At 53.9% G+C, this 19,452-nt stretch overlaps 1 protein-coding gene across 1 annotated transcript; it reads right to left on the bottom strand.

Moving 5' to 3' along the window:
- Positions 1-23: 23 nt before the first annotated feature.
- Positions 24-17,263, bottom strand: CDR2L (cerebellar degeneration related protein 2 like). The gene is made up of 5 exons (XM_032199643.1): positions 16,798-17,263; positions 5,002-5,114; positions 3,610-3,758; positions 2,503-2,667; positions 24-1,138 (listed from the first exon to the last, which is right to left on the bottom strand). Exons 1-5 carry the CDS (start codon positions 16,874-16,876, stop codon positions 253-255), a joined length of 1,392 nt encoding a protein of 463 aa, XP_032055534.1. The 5' UTR covers positions 16,877-17,263; the 3' UTR covers positions 24-252.
- Between the last annotated feature and the right edge of the window lie 2,189 nt (positions 17,264-19,452).

The following is a 19,452-nucleotide window of genomic DNA, read 5'->3' as shown; positions in this document are numbered from 1 at the left end:
CTCTAACTACAATGTACAATTTCTTTTTTTTTTTTTTTTCCAACGAGCTGCCCAGAGCCCAAGCTTAAAGACACGACTTGAGTCCCTGTGGCGTTTTCTTGCTTTTATGCTGCGGACACTCCCTTCCCGTACAAGAATATAACACGAGACCTCTCGAACCTTCAAAGCAGCGAGGCCACGAAGCGTTTCCTGGAGCTGAAAGAGAAGACTCGGCTGGTGGGCTAGCACGTGGGGGCTGCGGCGGGACAGGGCTCATTTGCTGCTCTTGTTTTTCACCTTTGTGGCATTGATGTCTGCTTTTGTCTTCTGGATGCGGGAGAAGATCTCCTTAAAAAGAGCCTTGTACTCGGGCTGGCTCTGCTCCAGCCGCTTGTCCACGGCCTCCACGTGTTTGCTGATGGTCTTCTCCATGCTTTTCCTCTCCTCCAACTCGTATCCTTCTCCCCGGAAGTCTCTGAAGGAGCTGTCGCGAGAGATGGGGCGAGACGTTTGGACCCCCGCGTGGCGCACGCTGTCCTTGTGCTGCCGGCACTTGCTCAGGAGCTCTTCGTACTTCTCCAGCAAGGCGTGGTACTGCTCGTCCACCTCCCGCAGGATGGACATGCCCCGTTTGCGCACGTTGTTGGCGTGCAGCGTGTAGTTGCCCTCGTGCCGGCTCACGGCGTCCTTGGTCACGATGGCGTTGAGGGCTGTGTCGCTGCAGCTTTTCCGGACGGGGTGGTTTGGGGAAGGCGTCATGGACGGCCCGTGACTTTTCCCTCCCTCCTCCTCCGAGAGGTCGATGTAGTCCGCCTCTGGCGCGTTATTCAGCGGCTCGAGGAGGGCCTCGGACAAGTTGTCTTCCCTGCTGAGCAGATACTTCTTGACTTGCTTCATTTGCTGTAGCTCCAGGAGCTCTGCTTCCAGCTCCTTGATGCGCAGTTTGCAGCTCTCCATCTCGCACACCCGCTGCTCAAGGTCCGAGTACTCCTGGATAACGGAGGTGTACTCTCGCTCAACCCTCTCCTTCCGCTGCTTCTCCTGGTTGACCTGGGACCGTAAGGAGTCCACCATGGCTTGGAGACGCTCGTTCTCCCGCTCCAGTGGCTTCTGGTTGAACTCTGTTGAAGAACTGTGGACCTGGAATGCGTCTTCATACCTGGAAGAGAAGAAAGACCCCTGAGAGACTGTGACCAAATGACAGTCCGTGGAGGACCCAGACTGTGGCTTACTGCCATGTAAGTAATTCTGCCCAGAGTTGCTGAGCTGATGGAGGGAGCTGTGCCTCCTCCCGTGGGACAGGAAACCCCAAGGTTTGGTGGCTCTGCTGGACACAGCGACCTGTCTCTGTCCTGGAGGACCTGTAGTCTCTGCTGTCCTGTGCCTGGGAGGTGCTCCAGGAAGAGGGGGAGAAGATTTTCAAAATGGGGGAGGGAGAAGGAGATGCCTGATGGAGCTGCCTCTTCATTGCTCCCCGCCTGGGAAGCAATAGCATGCATTTCCCCCTTCCCTCATGCTGCTGTCGGGAAATCACTTTTTCCTCCTCAGTGAAGCGCCAGTGGCATCCCATCTAGTTAGAACAGATTGGAAAAAGGAAAGCTCTATGGCTTCCCCTGCGAGGCATGGCTGGTGGCGGGGGTATTGAACAGATTCCCAAGTTACTGAAGGGCAGAGTGACCTTCAGAGCTGACTGCAGATTGGCAAGGCACAGCACCGTCCTGAGGCACTGGGGGACAGCGGCACTGGGGGACCATGGGGAGAGAAGCACAGAGACATTAAGTGGATTCTGCTGGGGGTTAGGTTATGCCCTCATTACATCCCCGGCTGCAGTAAAAGTGTCTTTTGTTTGTACCCTCTGGCAGTGGATACTTTCTGCGAGAAAAAAATAATAATAAAAAAAAAAGTTTATTGATTGCTTATCTATTTAAAGAAGCCTCTATTACGGACAAAGCTGAGCAAGAAATGCCCTCACGGTGTCAGTGAATTAGCACAGGGGCTGGGTTTTAAGGAGGATCGAGTGTTCAATAGTGCTGAATTTGTGCAGCATTTGGCACTGTGTGGCACGCCGTGGTCTGGGACTGGGGGCTGCTGGAGTTACTGGAGTCAGACGGTGCAAAACCACAGCACCTCCACTGCTTTCAGCGGGGCAGAGATGCTGGAGGGATGCAGCACGGGATGTGCTAGTGGGGAGGGGACGCAGCATGGTCAGCTTGAGCAAAGGGTCTCCTTCATGTGGTGTGGGACTGGGCAGGCTGGGCTGGGCTGGGGGAGGCTGATTTGGGCTGTCCCAGCTTGAACACTGCATCCTGCCTGGCGAGGAACCCTCTTAGCCCCCTGCTGCCATCCCAGCCATCCCAGGAGAACACCAGCCCCTCCAGGGGACTCTGATTCAGAGCCTGGCTCCCTGTGGGGTTATTTGTGTTTTTTTTTTTTGTATGTCAGAGGGGCTAATCCACCGCTGACAGGTAGAGGAGCTGAGGAGAAGGCTTGAGGCATGGCTCTGTCCCCCCTGTCCCTCTGTACCTGGGGCTGGAGCACAGCTCCTTCAGGCAGGGGAAGGTGTGGATGGTTCGGCGCCGCTCCCTCTTCTCCCGCCGGATGCGCAGCTGCTCCAAGCTCCGCATCTCCTCCACCTGCTTCTGCAGCTCCTCCACCTGGTTCTGCAGCCCCTCGATCGTTTCTGTCAAGCTGCAGACAGAGGAGAGAGCACAGGTGAGGAGGTGGGCACCGTGGTCTTTTGAAAATGTTTTTTTTTTTTTCTTCCCCATAGAGAAAGTTGGCCTGTGTGAAGTAATCCACATTTCTAGTGTGTGCCCTGGGAGCGTGACGGTGCTTGCTTTTGGTGGCAGGGGCTGCTCTCTGTGTGGTCTATCTTGGATTATACATTTTTATTTTTATTTTTTTTGGAAAAGGGGAGGGATTGAAGCATTGTCAATGGATAGCACAGGTTTGAAACCCTCTGACATCAAATCTCTTGGCTAAAACAGTCACCTCTGGGACGTGAGCACTATCCTGGAATATCTCTGCACTTAAGGGTCCAAGCAGGCAGGCGAGCAGTTTACTCTTCCTCTTTTATCTGTTGTAGCAATAAACGCTGGGCACAGATTTTTCTCTGTCTGTGAACGCAGTTTGTAAAACCACTTCAGCACTCCCCCTCTGCTCTGAAACTCCCTCTCCGCAGTTGCTGGCAAAAGATGCCGCAGTGCAAGGACACGGCTTAGCCTGTTGTTTCCAGGGATGACCTTGATCACGGGCCTGCTGCATGAGAGGAGTTATCGACAGGCTGGGGTTTCGCTAGACACTGGCTCTGTGCCTAGTGTGCCTGCTGGGCTGCGTGCTCAGGACCTCCCTGATAGCATTATGTGCCTCTTAGTCAGGGGGATTCACCCTCTGAGGAGGAACGGCTGCCGTGCCTCCCTTCTGGCAGCTCCAGGCACGTTTCTCCACCCAGCCCTGTCCCAGGGCTGCCCGTGCTGTGGCTGACCTGTGCTAACCAGCATCGGCACGGCCGGTAAGAGACCGGTTGGATAGCGAGAGCATGCTGCAGGGGGATGGTGGGCTGAGGGGAAAGGTGGGCTGAGGGACCCCCAGGCACAGCATCATCAGGGTGAGGAGCAGGGGAGGCCGTACCACTGGATCTTCTGTTGGGACGTCTTGCTTTCTAGCACAAGCTTCTGGTTCGCCAGCTCCAGGTCCCGCGCGGTCAGGTCCAGCTGCTCGTAGACCTTCGCGTGCTGCTCGTTCATCTGCCGCAGCATCTCCAGCTGCTTGGTCAGGTACTGCAGGAAAAGCCGAGACAAAAAACACCCCTCATCCCAAAGCCAGGCTGTTTCATGGGCAGAAATTCCTATATCCTTAGCTTCCTGTGACATTGTGTCTTGTGGCTGCTTTATCCTTTACCTGATTGAAGCCTCGTCCAGTAGAGGTATTCACGCTACCCCCTGCCCACTGTAAATGTTTGTGTCTAAAATATGTCTGAACTTCTCCTGCCAGTGAAGGGCACTGACCTCGGTCTGTCTCTCCTCAGCTGCTTTTTTAATTCCCAACACCCCAAGAAAGTCGATCTCCCTGTGACCGTGACCCTTTGTCAAGGCTGACTGAACTTGGCCTGGTGGTTACTGCATCGCCTGACAGATCAATCGCGAAGGCTGCGTTTCTGTAGGAATTCAGGCTAAAAAACCTGAATCTGCGAAATGCGAGGAGAGCTGTGGCTTCTGCTCAGCCACAGACCCCTCCCTGCCTGCCTCCATGCCAGTCTGGAGGGTTTCGTCCTGTGCAGCCTGGCAGAGGGGCATCAGCTGGGATCAGACCCCAAATCTGGGGGTGTAGCGCTGTGGGGCACAGCCAAAACCCTTCTCCTTTCTCCTCACAGCTGCCATGTGCTGCTCCTGTGAGCTCCCAGCATGTCTCTGCCTTGTGCCTCTTTAAATCAATGCTTTTCAAGCTTTTTTTTTTTTTTTTTTTTTTTTAATTCACAGATCCCTGGAAGCCTTCCAGCAGATGAAACCCCTCCTGGCACAGCAAGTTTAAGTCTCTGAGCTTGGTGCTAACCCCAAAGGGTGCCTGAAACAGCAGTGGGGATTGCAGCTCTTTGAGAAGGAGCCAGTTTGTGCCTCTGACAAAGGGCGCTGTGTTACAGGGTGCTGAGGGGCTGGCCGAGAACAAACACCATTGTGAGTGCCTGGAAGCCAGGAAAAGCAGCAGCAGAGCATGGAGAAAGGAGCGTGAAGGCGGGTGGGTGGGCTGGGAGAGGTCACACATGCCCCAGCTGCGATCGGTGCCGGTGCCAAAATCTGGCACGCACGTCTGGGCAGGGGGGCAAGAGGGGGGAAATAGCAGTCGGAGGGGATAGGGATACCTCTCCAGGGCTGGGATCAGCTCAAGCAGACCTTAATCCACCCCATTTCAGGCACGTATGGAAGGGACGTCAGCTCCCACCCTCTGCTTTTGGCATCACCCTGAGGTGACAGCGGTGATCCAGCTGCTCCTGTCCCCCCGGTCCTGGCCCAGCCCCATCCCTACCTCAATCTCCTGCACTTGCTCCTCGTTGGTGGCGTACATCTGCTGCAGGGAGTCCTCCAGCTCTTTGTTGCGCTCCAGCAGCGTCTTCCCCAGCTCCGCGGCCAAGTGCAGGTCTGGAAACAGAAGGGACAAAGCTGCTGCGGTTCCTGCGGCCGCACCGAGCACAGCGACCTGCTTCGTGCCGAGCTGCTCTTACCAGCGGGTTTTGAGGTGGATGTACGCTTATGGGACATCCAGGATCTGCCCTATTTCATCTTTTAGGGCTGTAAGAGCAAGGGGAGGCCGAGCTGGGGACAACTGCAGCTCCTCTATGCGATGAGGATTTGGTGCTATCCTGCGTGGAATCCACAAGGCCTGTCTGAGGCTGCAGCTTGGCACCCCCATCCCCATCTCTTGAGGGGCTGAGAGGGGCTCAGCATCCATCAGGATGACAGTGAGGGTTGGTAAAGCCTTGTGGGGCCTCTGGGGATGCTCAGTAAATCGTATTATTATCCGTAACGAAGGGAGGGTCTTGCCTTCCCTGTCAGCCCCCATCCATCACCTGCTAACAGACTGACACCGAGGGCTGACAGCTCCTCCTGTGCCGTGGCCTCAGGGGGCTCCGCCGCTTTCCTCAGGGCAGCTCCGGGGGGCCCATGCTTTGTGCTCCCTCGCTGCCAGCTCTAAACACCTTTGGGAGGCTGCTGAGATCGTTGGGTGTTAGGAGAAGGACATGGAAAATAGCCACTGAAAATGCCGAGTTTGAAGTCTCTGGGGTAAAGAAGCCCCCCCCAGAACCCCTGTGCTGGCCAAAGCTCGAGCTCCTCAGGTGACGCTGTTTGTGGGCCTGTGGTAGCACAGCTGGCTCTGATAACGTCCCTTTGCTTTCACAGGAATTGGCTGTCTTTTTAAAGCCTGACCTCCTGCAATTGTGTGGGTTTTCATTTTTTCCTGGTGCTTTTAGAGAGGAGTGCCTAGCTCATCTGGTGGCAGGTTGAGGCTCTGACCTTAAGCCTTCAAAATGAGAAGGTAAGGAAACAGATAGCAGCGTGTGCTATTACTCTTCTATCTCTGCTGTGGTTATCACACAGATTTGGGGTGAATGAGGACCAGCAGTCCTGTGGTGTGTGAAGGGACCTGGGTGTCCTGCCCTGGCATTTTCTCAGCCCTTTACAGCGCTCCTCTCTAGCCTGCAGTTAATGATGTGTTTTACCAAGGCTCTGCTGGGGCTGGGAGCACTGTAATTTCTTCCTGCAGTTAATTTGGCTACGCAGTTGATTGGAAAATGGTGATAACTTGTCAGAAGGACAAGAAGAAGGGGAACCAGGCCCCCTGGGATGTATCCTGTGCCTGGGAAAATTGCTGATTTCAGATGTCTCATCATAAACCAAGGCTAACACCAACTTTCCAGACACAATTGTTTGCATGGGAGGAGAACTGGGAGTGCCTCGGATGCGATCCTCCTGACAGATAATGATACATCGTGGGAAGCACTGTTACATTATTAATTTGGGTGACAGCTGCTTTGCTGTCTGTGCAGCCCCTGCGATGCCAGGGGCCAGCTCCCCAGCTGTGGTCCCCGCCAGCAGCTGCTCCGTGTCCTCGGATCTCCCCTTTACCCTGGGAATAGGCACTGCAGGGTGTCACTGCGGGATGTCACCTTCATCCTCATCACACAGCGACCTGGTCTGAGGGCTGTGAGTGCCATCAGTGTCCCCACGGACAGATCTTTCACCTCTTTTTTTTTTTTTTTTTTTTTTTTTTAAGCACCAAATTTCTCCAGTTTCCAAAGTGTCCTTGAGGGACCAAGTGTTTGCTGCGCCAGCTGGGGACCGGGGGAACAGCCAAGCTCCAGCAGAGACGGACGAGAATTTGTGCCTTTAAGCTGCTTGGGGCTGCATTTAATGGCACTGCCACCTTGCCAGAGCTGGTGTCCTTGCTACACGGGCACGTTGCAAATCACACTCGTCCTGCCTGATCTCGGCAGCAAGGAGGGCCCAGCGCAGAGGAGAGGGCTTCAGGTAATGAGTCAAGTGTGTCCCCATCCCCACGGATTACCCCAGTGCTCTCCCACCATATGGCATCCAATTTAATCAGCTGGGGTTGAGTTAAGTGGATTAGGCAGTGCAAGATCCGGCATTGTAATTTAAAGGGCTCTGTCAGCAATAATTTAATGGGGGAAATGGGCAGCGTTTGGGGACGAGTGGGAAAGAAGAAAGAACGGGGCTGAGCTCCAAGGAGGAAATTGATTCTTCTTTTCCATTTTGAGCTTAAGGGCCTGGGAGACTCCGGGCTTGAAGGGCGTGGGGGAATTGGTTCTTTCAGCCGTCAGCATGCACACGCTCCCTGCCTGCCAGCTAAAGCATCCTCTGTAATCCTGTCTCGTCGCCCCCCCGCCATGCCTGGGTCCTCTTCCCCACCTGTTGGTCTCCCCCAGGCTGTGGGAGCACGCAGAGGGAGGGGATGCTGCATGGAGATGCTTTAATATCTTCTTTAGAGCAGGTTCATCTCGATCTTGGTGCTAATCACAGCTCTCCTCAGGCTTGGGTAACACACAGCTCCGCTCCTTGGAGACCTCATGAACCTGAGGCTGGACGTGAATTTATCGGCGGGCTGTTTGGTAATTTAAGGATTCTCTCTACACAGCGCTGTGGCTTCCTCACATTTTTTTTTGTGGTTGTTTTGTAATTTGTCTTTGCTCCTCCAGCACCAGCCCAGCCAGCCAGCACTGTGTGACGTGCCCTAATTTAGCAGTTTTGCTGATGCCTCCCTTTCCACCCCCCCTTCTCCACGCAGAAGGAGAAACAAAGCATTGGGGCACGGCTGTGCTGGGGGCTTTCCCCATGAAACAGCCAACCTTCAGCTTAAACACAGTGCCTTTAGGGATCCCAAATGGGTGGGCTGCCTAAATCCAGCTTGGGAGATGCAGACCACAGATGCTAACTGGCCTGGGCGATACCAGCTCCGTGTCCTGTGGCTCTGCATAGTGCTGTGAGCCCTGGTGTGACCCATCTAATTAACAGTGTGAGCCCTCTAATTAACACAGCTGAGGAGACCCCCTGTGTCCCCAGACAAAGAGCTGAGCCTGTGGAGCAAAGCAGAGGCAGGGAGGCTGTATTTCCCTGGGAGAGGCGCTTCAGCAAGGAGGGAGGGGAATGGGAGGGAGACCAGATGGCAGAGATGCTGGGATGCTGATCCCATCGTAGCCACGTTGGCTTTGCATCGCTGGGTGATCACCCCCAAAAAATCCTGATCCCCAAACCTGCAGCAGGTTGTCTTTAGCTGAACGGAAAGCTGCATCCCACCACGATGAGCTGTGGAGCTGAATGTGTCCTGGCTGCCCCAGGTGCCCCGGCAGCTTGCATCAAGGCACGGAGAAGGTTTGGAGCTCTTTCTGTGCTCCTGGTGCTGTGACCCGGCAGCTATTGTGTCCTGGTAAATACAGCTTTTGGGAGGAAGGCACCATATGGAGCAGCCACTTCGGGCTCTCTTCTCTCCCACATCGAGCAATTTGTGTATTTTGGCTGTGAGAAAGCACGCCCGCTGCCCCCAGGTGCTGGGCTGGCATTGCCTGGGCAGAGGCTGCTGCGGTTTGTTCCTTCTCTTTAAACATCCCCTGGGCTTTCGGTGCCTTGGATGGGCCAGATCTGATCTGTGTCCTCAGGAAATGCCGAAGTCTGGGGATTTTCAGCGGGCACTGAAGGGCTGGTACAGTTACAGGGGGTTTGTCCCTGGGTAGAGCTGGCGGTGACCAAGTCCCTCGAGACAAGCAGGCTTTAAGGGGGGTGTCGCAGGTCCTTTGGCTCACGGCGTGCAGGGCTGCGTGGAGGCTGTGTTTGGAAGTCCTTCTCAGCTCAATATCCGTTGAGGTTCCTTCCTCAATGGCTTGCAGGGCAGGAGCAGCCCTTTCTACCTCTGCAGATGGCAAATTCACCTGCTAAAGAGCGGGGAGGAGCAGCCTGCAGGGCTCTGGTGTGGGGGTCTCTGGAGGAAGTTCAGGGTGCTTGTTAGCTGATGGATGGGGTAGGTTGAGAGTTAAGAACTGATGTTTAATGCTGTTGACGTTTAATTTAATTGCATTTGCTGTCTGCTCCATTACACACGGGTACTTAGAGTCAAGGGTAGGTGCAATTATTCCTTTCAAAATCTAAATAAATGATGCTGTGCTGGTTTACCCCAGGGTAGGGTACGCTTGCTGCTCATTTATTTTTCTTAGTTGCAAAGGACTGTGCTGTCTGGGTGCATTACGATGAAAATCAGCTTTTGTGTATCACTTACTGCTGCTCCACGACAGGTGATGGAGCGAATTTGTGCTTAGCCCTTACAAGCCTTTGCAGTGGAACATGCTGGGGTGCAGGGGAAGCAAGTGTCCTCGCTCAGCATCTCACAGACATATGTGGATGTGGCAAATCCATGTCTACACGCTGGTTCCCCAGCTGGAAGTGTTTCCCATGGCCAAGCAGAGCTTTCAGAGCGAGCCACCGCTGTTATTGCTGACAAAACTCAGACATTCCCACCCAAATCAGCCTAGCACTCAATGTGGTGTGGTTTTTGTGCTGCCGTTTTGGTGTAATCGGGTGAACTGCAAAGCAAGCCCTGCCTCTGCAGCGCGCTGAGGGTGAGAGGTGCCCCTGGCAGGGCTGGCAAGGGGTGAGGGCGAAGCACAGCCACGTCCTCCCTCTTCCCTTCCCCATTTCAAACTGGTTTTAGCTAGGATGGGCTGGTGCTGGGCACGCGGGCATTTCTGTTAGCCTAATGAGATTTGTTGGATTGCCTGCTTGCTTTTGTTCTTTCTTTTCTTTCCCTTTTCTTTTTCTTGTGTAATCTGTTCCGTACCCATGGGCTGCCTTTGGCTATGCAAGCAGCCCTGGTGGTGGCAGAGAGATCTGGTTGGCAGGGGAGCGAGGCAAGAGCAACAAGAGCAGCTCCCTCCGTGCTGCCCCTAAGGCTCTCATCCCTGGAGCAGAAGTGCCACCACCAAGGACTGGAAAACACTGATAGTGGAACGAGGGCAGCGAGCCCACCTGCTCCCTGTGAGCCACTCTCCCTACCCTGGGCAAGGAAAGGTGTCGGGGTTGTGCTTCAGGGAGGCTCTCCAGCTTTCTCAGCCCCTGCACTTGCTCTTTGCCCTCTGTGCTTTTCAATCCTGTTCAGTATTTCATTCATATCAGCTCTCTTTTTTTTTTTTTTTTTTTTTCTTTTAAATTCTTCTCAGGTGGCCAGCAGGCATTTTTGGTTTAATTGATGCTCTCCTTTTCTTTCTGCTCTCTGTCCATCAGTGCCTTGAAGTCTCTCTGGGTGGGGCCATATATTAATATTTGAGCCCTGGGTTGGTTGCCTCTGCTTATAAGCTGCATGCGTCTATACAAACCCATACGGAGCCGTCCCATCCCCGTGCCTGCAGCAATCAACGTTCATTTTGCTGTGTTGTTAGAGCCTGATAACACTGAGTGTGTTATTAGACCATGGTCGGGCCCCATCTGTGTCTTTCCCTGCTGCTCTCTTATCTAAACAGCCTCGTTGCCTCTGTTTGCCTTGTAGGCTGAAATGGTTTCAAAGAGCTCACTGTCGGGTGGCTCGGAGGCTCTGATAGCGCACCTGGATCAGAAAAGCATCCTAAATAAAGACATACGAGCGGAGTTGTTGGGGAGAAGCAGCAAGGAAAGGAGAGAGAAAGGAAGCCGATGCTTTCCTGCAGGCAGCCTTCCTCCGGGCAGCGAAGCTCTAGCTAATTAATTATGTGGGGATGCAGAGAGCCGTGAATGGAGGCTTGCGCTCTTTTAAAGCTGAAGACCCAGATGTGGACCGCTGCCCCGTGGGACCGTCCCCAGCAGTTCTGGGGGGCAGGAGGTTGTCACCGAGCCAGGACAGGCAGTGAGGACCAGCACTGGGGAGGCTCAGCATCTCACCCGCTGCTTCCCCACTGTGTGGGGTGAGCACGAGAAGAGCCCCGAGCAAAGGCAACCTGCAAAGCACAGGTCAGCGCGCTGGAGCAGAAGGGAACGGCGCTTCCAGCAGTGCAATGGCACCACCCCAGCAATGTCACCTCTCCAGTCCTCGCTGGGCTCACACCAATTATTCCCCTATGCTCAGCTATTGCTGACCAGCTCGGCTGCCCCTGCTGTCCTCTTGCTGGTGGCAGGACCATGGATCCTGAGCAATTTGGTCCCTTGGGGAGCGACCAAGTTTCAGCACAGCTGCTGGAGCCCCCACAACTCCCATCTGCTGCTTCTCCTGTGCCAGCAGCACGTAGGTACGGGGACAATCCCTCTTCCACAGATATGGTTACAGCTAAACACAGAAAACAGCCCGACCCCCTGCAGCAGCCCCAGAAACCTGCTGGCCCCTTCTCCAGCAGCCCCTCTGCTTGGCCACGGAGGAGCGCGTGGTCTCATGTGGTGCTGCCCCAGTCCTGCTCCCTTCCCATCCCTGGGGGATGCCATGAAGCCCTGTTGCTCCAGGTGCTGTGGTTATGCCCGGTGCTGCTGTTTGGTGCCAGCTGGAGGTGCTGGCCTGCACGGCAAGAGCTCCTGAACGCAGCCGAGCAATCGGTGCTGCGTGTGGAGCGAGGCAGGAGGAACAGGGCGCTGTAGCCTTTCAGCCCAAGGTTACAAGGAAACAGGGATCAAATCCTGTTTGTTCTCTTGAGTTGATCTTATACATGGCCATCACCAGCCCTGACTGCAGTGGATACGAACAGGATGTAGGATGGTGCCTCCTCCAGGAGCTCTGCTACGCATCCAGTGTCCCAAAGCAGCGCTGCCTCGAGGTCTGGTGCTCTGGGGATGTGCTGTGCTGCTCTTTGCTCTGCCTCCTCCTGCCCAGAGCAGCTCCTGGCCACCTCTTCCCTTCTCAGCACTTCCTTGTGGGCCAAGAAGATGGCATGATAACGTCCTAGTTCTATCGTTGTGGCTGCATGATGGGGAGAAGTCAGCGTGGACCTGGACACTCCATGCTCTACTGGCCAAAATCTTCAGGCAGGGGACAAGGTAACTGAGCAGCACCAGGGCAGTTGCACTGCACAATGGATAAACTGGGTAACTTCCCAAAGGACTGCAAAGGAACACGCTGTTTAGGCCAGCGAAAGAACCGTCACCTTTTGGAGAGAAGGCTTACAGCTGTTTGTCAAACACACATGGAAGAGAAAACCAAAACCTAATATAAATCACTTAAATTCCCAGCTGTGCAAAGACCAGCAGTTGCATAACATCTGCTCTCATTCCTCTGGGGTATTTTGTACCGGAGGCATTTTGCTTGGCCCACACATCTGATTTTTCTTGGTCTGTGCATCTGTTTCTGAGCATGGTCCGCAGTAGCTTTGGAAGCCCTGCTGATGCATCTGGTGTGAGCACACAGGGATCTTTTAGAGCCGTGTGAGGTGGGAATACATCCCCGTGCTGCTTGGGGAAGGCCTTTTAGCAGAGGAGACCGGCTGTGTGAGGGTGAGCTGTGCTCAGCCTGAGCACTGGTGCTTTTAGCAGAGGCAGGATGGGCCCCTCGTGCTGTCCCGGCTCTCTGTGGCTCCTGCCTGTTGCGCTGAGTCCGTGCCCTGCCACCGGCCAGCACAGGCTGGTACGGAAGAGAAGAATGGAAAATGCACGGGTGGTGGGGGACAGCCTCCAGGGCAGGGCGTCTGTGCTCAGTTCTTGGGCTCTGAGTCCTCAGGATCAGGGCTGCCACGGGCAGGATGGCCCTCAGGGCTCGGGCCGTAAATCCTTCGTGTGCAGCCTTGCCAGGGAGAAACGCCACTGCTCAGCTGGTTGGTTGAGGATGGGAGATACAGAAAGCTGATTTTTATTATTCCCCCCTGCTCCCCTTTGCCTCTCCTTGCTTCTCACCCAGCAGTTCCTCTAACTCTGCTCCCTCCCACAGCTGGAAGTATGTGCCTGGGGTTCAGCAGGCGTAGAAAGGAGTTTTTGTGCGAGATGAGGAGGCAGATCCTGGGAGTTACTGTGTGGGACTCCCTTACGCCTCGTTTCCTTGCCTTCTTCACATAAGGACAATTCTTATTCTAGGACATATGTGTATATATTTCCTAGAATAATATATGTATGTATGTATTTTCTCCCTAGAACTGGAGGTGCTCATCCCTTCCTCATCTGAAAGACTAAAATAAGCGTCATCCTATTCCCTTGTGATTTCCTGGTTCCTCTGAACATTTCCAAGCAGCTCGGCAATTAGTCACTGAAAACTTTCCGCTTCCACAAGCTACCTGGGGCAGTGCAGTGCTAAATAAGCGTGCGGCTCAGCTACTGCAGGCAAAATTGACTGCTGGAGGGCAGGCAGGCTGCGGGGCTCGTCCCCAGAGCTGGGCTGCTGGGATAACAGCAGCACAAGGGATGGATTTTGGGGTGCCATGTGCTCCCCAATGCAAGGAGCTGTTTTGGGCATGCAGGGTGTGAATTGCAGCTGCGTGAACTGCCCCGTGTAGGCTGGACGATGCAGAAAAGAGGCAGGGATGGCTGCTAGCACCGATCCCGCTGCTCACTGGCCTGCTGCTGACCCTGGGGCTTCACGCGGATGAGTTAGGAGAGGTGCAAGCTCAGCACCTCCTGTCATTTTCCTTCTTAGCGTGCAAGCACTCGGGTGTTTGTCAGGAGGAGGAATTAAAATAAGATACTTAAGTCTGGAGACCTTTAGAGGTTACAGTCATAAGGTCCTTTGCATGCAGTGCAGGGGGTTTGGCCCAAAAGGTTCTGCGGCTGCTTGGGGGGAGGACTGCTGGTCCCAGTGGTGATGGGGTGATGCTGGTTCTCGTCCTGCTGGCTAACCCACTGAGCTGTGTTCAGGCTCCTGGGGCTGCAAGGGGGGCGTTGGGAGCCCTCCTCTTGGGCTCTGTGCTCTTTGGCATAGACCTGGATGCTGGCAGAGGGATAGGAGCCTGGAAGAGCAGGGAAAGCAGCGGGGTGACTGTGGGAAGGACTCGTCCTAGGAGATTGCTGGGGGGGGAAATCAAGGCTGGAGGAGGTCAGCAGCCAGCTGCTGGGGCTGGCTCTGCCCCGTGTGGATCCAGATGTGACTGAGCTGCCACATGGCCGTTCTCAACGCAAATGCTTCTGGTGGACAGAAACGGTGTCCCCGCCTGTCCGCAGCTCAGCCTCTCTAATTTTAGCTCTTTTTCATTCTCTCGTGGTCTGGCTGCACGTATATCCTGTGCACAGGGTATGATGCAAGCGTAGGTACATCAATTCCCCATGGCTGGAGAAAAGCTCACCGCTGCTGTAACCTGTTTTAGTACTTAGAGACACGGATCCCACAGATCCCCCAGGCCTTTCCCCAACCTGGACAAGGTGAGGCTGTGGCTGAGCCAAAGTACTGAGGCTAGCAAGCAATGGGAGCTCAGTTTTTAGAGCTTTCTTCTTTCTTTTTTTCTCAGAGGACACCACTACTCTTTCCTGGACCTTGCTGATCCTGCCTCCAAGGTGGATGCGGTCACTGTGGGCACTTTGGGGTGGGGAGTAAGAGGGCCTGGGATTTCTTCTCCTGGATAAAATGAGTTATTTCAGCAAGCCAAAGCTGTGTGGAGGATGGGGAGGAAAGTAACAGGTGCTCAGAGTGGAGCTGAAGGCACATTTTTCTCCGTGGTGCTAAAATGGTTAATTAACATAATCATCACAGAGCTCCCAGTTAAGCCATCCGTTGCTTAGCAAACAGTTTGGGATGTAAATGTAGTAAATATTTGATGATGCCGTGAGATGACGATAAAGGCCCGGCAACCAACTGGTTCACAGCAGCACCTTCTCCTCTCCCCTAGCTCGGGCTGCTGCTCGTTTCTCCCTCCCCTTGCTCCCAAGCACCAGTCTCCAGGCTTACACTTTTGTCATCTGTCTTTCTGGCTGCTGCCAGGCACGGGTTTCTGCACAACCCCTGGCTGTTGGCATGCTGATCCTCTTAGCAATGCCGGCCCAGCTCCTAATCAGGCTGTGCTGGATGTCTCGCGCTCTGCTTCCACCCCCCAGTTTCCCAAGTGACAGCTTCAGGGCTGTGCCATCCCCAAAGGCCTCCGTGTGCTGCTATGGCATACGTGGACAAAGTCTAGCACTGTCCTTCATGATGCTTTGTGCATCATGCAAATTAATTATGGTTGTAATTACCCCGTAGGACCTTTCCAGTTGGCTGATTCCAGTTAAAGCATTCTCCATCTCTCCTTCTGAGTTAGCACAAGCCCCTATTCTTACAGGGGGCAGCCAGCCCCACAGCTGGCCTTTGTTTTGGGTCTGTTTTTGCCTCCAGTCCTGGGTGTGCTCAAAGGTGGAGTCTATCCCCAGCATCAGTCCACCATCTGGAGCTAGTTACGCTCTGTTTGGACTGCCAGGACAGAGCAGGGAGCCTGGCCTGCAGCAGAGGTGTTCTTATTGCCGGGAGCCAGTGCTGACTCACGAACCTGACAGCGGGGACAGCGTGGGGCTGAAAACCACAGTCCTGTGTTGTTTGATATTCCCAATACTCATTTGTAGTTCTGCTGCTCCTCAGCCGACATCCTGCCCCTGGAGCGCTGCCCAGTCCCCTTGTGAGCCATGGGAAGACGTCACCCAGAAATGTGAATTTCTGAGGCCTCAAAGGCTGCACTGTTTACCCGGCTGACAGCTCCATCTCCATCCCCTGCCCCACTTTAATATCAGCGTTGTGTTCCGCAGAACAAGGCCCAGCATCCAGCTACTAATACTTCCTGTCCACTGAGAAACCGGGGCTAAAAAAAAAAAACAAACAGCTGCAACATCCCCGGGGGCTGGTTAGCGTTCCCTGCCAGGCCTCTGTCCTGCAGCTGAAGTTGTGTAAACTTTAAATCTTGACGTAATGGACGGGGAGCGACGGTGGGCAGAGGCACTGCAGCTGGACTGCATGCCTGGACTGACAGTCAGCTGGCTCAAGCAAATGTGGAGCTGTAAGGTCCCTATAGTGCGACACATCAGAGAGGTGGCTGTATTTGGGTACAAAAATTTTTCCCTACACATTGACAAATCAGTTCAGTTTATTTCTGGGCTGCTGCTCTGAAATGGGACTTCTTTTGGTTATTTGTTTGCCGCGTGTTGACTCAAAATATTAAGATAAGCATTTTAAAAAAAAAAAAAAGCCCCAAATATACACAGCTACTAACTGGCCAGCCTTACAATAAACATGACATAGAACTAGTGCAAATGTAGGAACAGTTACTTCAAAACAAGCTACAAGAGTGAATGCTTACATTTCTCTAACAAACCCATTTTTGCTGTTTGAACCTTGCCATTCATTTTTTCTCTCCTTCCCAATTTTCCCTGCTTTTATGGCTGATCGGAGAAATCTCCAGAAGTAATAAGGTGACTTAGAAGCTGAAGATCCCCTTGGGCTCAGGCTTGGACAACGAGAGCTTTTGGGAAAGGCTATCAGCATCCTCAGCTTAGCAATGCGTTATTTCGGATTTACCCGTTTCTAACTAGCGCGCCTGCTAACTCTGCCTGCGACTGCTTGGAGATGAAAGCGACATCAGAACTCTATCCATGTTGTGTTCCACCCGCAGCAAGTTTTCTGGGGTACCGCTTTACCATAACACCCCAATTTCACCCGCCTGGTGCTGAGGACAGATCTGAGCCCCCTGCCTCTCCTTCTCTGCTTTAAACTTTCCCTGGCCAGGATAGCGGCCGGGAGCAGCAGATCTGCGATTTCCATGGAGGTGCTGCCGCAGGACGAGGCGCTGGGTTTGCCAAGCAAGCGTAAGTCTTGCGAGAAGCTCTCCCATCCCCTCCCCCGGGATTTACCCCGTTATTTTTTTTTTTTTTTTAATTTTTATTTTTGCCCTCCTGTCCCTCGCAGCCGGCCGGCTGCCCCCAGCATCCTTACCCTGCTCCAGGTCCTGCTGGTCGTACCAGGGCTCCTCTTCCTCGCTCTGAAACTCCTCCATCCTGTCGGCGCTCAGCATTTAGCACCCGGGGAGGTCGAGCAGCATCCGCGGACGGGGAGACCCCGCCGCAACCCCCCAAAACCGCGGAGAGGGGTCGGAGGCAGGGCTGGAGGCAGGGATAGAGGATGAAGGATGGAGGCAAGGATGCGGCCTCGGTGCCCGGCCCGGGAAAGGGTGGCACGACGTGGCAGCCGGCTCCTGGCCGCTGTCCCCTCTCTGCCTGCCCCGGGGGGAGGCTTCCTCCAGCCTCCGGGGCCGGGGGAGGCTCCGGGAGGGGGGGATGAGACGGGGACGTGGCTGCCGGGCCGGGGGGGGAAGGCTTGCACGGGGCCGGGGGATGCACAAAGGAAGGAAGAGGGCCCGGCGCAGCCAGGCAGATCCTCTCTCCGCAGCTCGGTGGAGACCTCTAGCATGGAAATGCTGCAAGGAAACCCGGCGACAGGGAAGGGGGAGGCGAGGCAGGGCTTCCTCCTCCTCCTCCTCCTCCTCCTCCTCCTCCTCCTCCTCCTCCTCCTGCCCAGCCCAGCCCAGCCGCACGGTGCCTCCCCTCCAGGCAGGGAGGAGGGTGGCAGCCCTGCAGCTCCCCTTCTTTTTGTAATGCCCTGGCCACGGGCTTCTCGGTGGCTTTGGGGGAGTCCCCAGCTTCATCTCCGGTGACCTGCTCTGTCTTGGGCGGTTTGGATGCGTTGCTCTTCGAGGCGGTAGTGGAGGGTGAGGGTGGGAGGCAGAATCCCATATAATCAGCCCCATAGCATCACCTTAGCCTCGCGTCTTCTTGTCCTCCAAGGTCTCTGTTCAGCACCGTGATGGGAAATTGGTGCTGATATGGGCTTCTCGCTTATTCTTGAAGGCAAAGTCATGCTTTTCTGAAGGGTGGGAAGAGCTTAAAATTGAGAGATGAGGAGCTGGAGAGTTTAGAAGAGATGTCTGTTACATACAGTTAAGGAAAAAAAAAAAAAAAGAAAGAAAAATCCTTGGGATTTTGGTACTTGCTTTTCTAAGGGAACAAGGATTAGAGGACGCAGCCTTTCTGCTACTTGCTAGTGTGGAGTTTGGTCCAAGAAGATTTACGTATCCTTGTTAGACCCTGAGTCTATCAGAGACCCTAAGGTACAGATTAACTCACGTGACAGTGGGTTTAGATTATTTTTTTTTGCCTTCTGTGTCATAGAACTCCATGGATTTATACCCAATTGCATTACCGTGCAGTGGTGCCTACAGAAAAGGCAATATAAGATGTTATGCAAGAGCAGCAGGCTGTGCACCCAGAAAAGATGTGATCTGTGGCAGAAAGCTCCGTCCAGTCCAGCTGTGACAGGCAGCCGAGGGTCCCTGGGTGGTTACAGCACAGCTCTGTGCTTGGCCCTTGAGTACAGGAGGAAATTAAAGCAGGGAATAGGAGAGGAAATTTTAGATGATTCTGTTCCCCTTCTCTCCTCTCAGGCCTCTCGATGCATAGCTACATACTCCCAAAATTCAGTGACTGCCTTGAAAGCTTTTTTTCCTTAATGATGATGCAGAAACCAGACCTGAGGAGTCTCTTTTAATCTGGCATTTTTAACTCAGCAGTCATTCAAGCCCTTTTGGCATGTCTGGGAGAAAGCCATTCCTATCTGACTTCCAGAGCTTTTTCTGAGCAATTCTAATATAGAAATAGAGAAATCTTAACTGTGAAAGATAATTGCCCTGAGAAGTATTCTGTTCCCAGCTATAAATTAACATAATTTATCCATGTAGCACAGCCATATGGAGTTAGTGCTTGGATGCAAAGTCCTAGTCTGCTTGACAGCAAAAGACAGATTACATCTGATTTATTGAAAATATTTTCTCCTGTAGGTTTTACAAGAGTATCTCAGATCTGACCTGTCACTCGGTATAATGAACCGTTGGTGATTTCTGTACAGGTTATAGGAGAATTCCCACAGCCTGCTGCAGCTGCGGAGCCAGCACATTGCTTTCCTTTGCAAAATGATTGGAATTACCTCATTTCCTCCAAAGAAATGAGGTTTGCAGAGCTGAGCATGTGAAATGTAACTCAGCAGCACCAAAAAGAGCTGCTCACGGTTCATAGATCTGTTCAGTGCAGGGAATAATGACGGCAGCTTTAAAATAAGCATTTTAAAATAAGCTGTGCTGAGATGGTCGGTGAGGGGCGAACCCTGCACCCCAGTCCCAAGGGCACCCATGGGTGCCCCAGGCTTGTGTTCAGAGGGTGGGGAGCAGCCAGGATGTCCCGAAATAGCTGGAGGGTGCTGAGGGTGATGCTCGGGGCTAAGGAAATGTTATGGAGATGTGGGGATGGCAATGAAGGGGTAGAAAGGTGAGGGGTAGAGTGGAGAAAGGGCTGAGGGGGAGATGGCGGAGGGAGCCTAGAGCAGAAAAAGGAAAGCGAGGAGGGAAAAATCGTGAAGAGAGAAGGCGAGGGAGGGAGCAGGAGCATGGGGATCACCAGGGGATGAGGGCACAGCGGGGCAGCGCCTGCAGCAGCAGCAGGAGGAGGAGGAGGAGGAGGAGGGAGGCGAGGGGTGAAGCGGCGAAGGGCTGACAGCTGGAAGAGGGCAGGGAGGGAAAGAGAGGGAGGAGACGGGGAGGAG

The sequence above is a fragment of the Aythya fuligula genome, chromosome 18, assembly GCF_009819795.1.
Source record: "Aythya fuligula isolate bAytFul2 chromosome 18, bAytFul2.pri, whole genome shotgun sequence".
Classification (NCBI taxonomy): Eukaryota; Metazoa; Chordata; class Aves; order Anseriformes; family Anatidae; genus Aythya; species Aythya fuligula.
Note: the sequence above shows the minus strand (reverse complement) of the source record. Positions and strands in the feature narration are given on the sequence as shown.

Coding starts and splice junctions, on each gene's coding strand:
- CDR2L (XM_032199643.1), bottom strand. CDS start 16,876: ATGCTGAGCGCCGACAGGATGGAGGAGTTTCAGAGCGAGGAAGAGGAG. Junction 5,115..16,797: donor CCAGCAGGACCTGGAGCAGG/GTAAGGATGCTG, acceptor TTCTGTTTCCAG/ACCTGCACTTGGCCGCGGAG. Junction 1,139..2,502: donor GAGCTGTGCTCCAGCCCCAG/GTACAGAGGGAC, acceptor CTTCTCTTCCAG/GTATGAAGACGCATTCCAGG.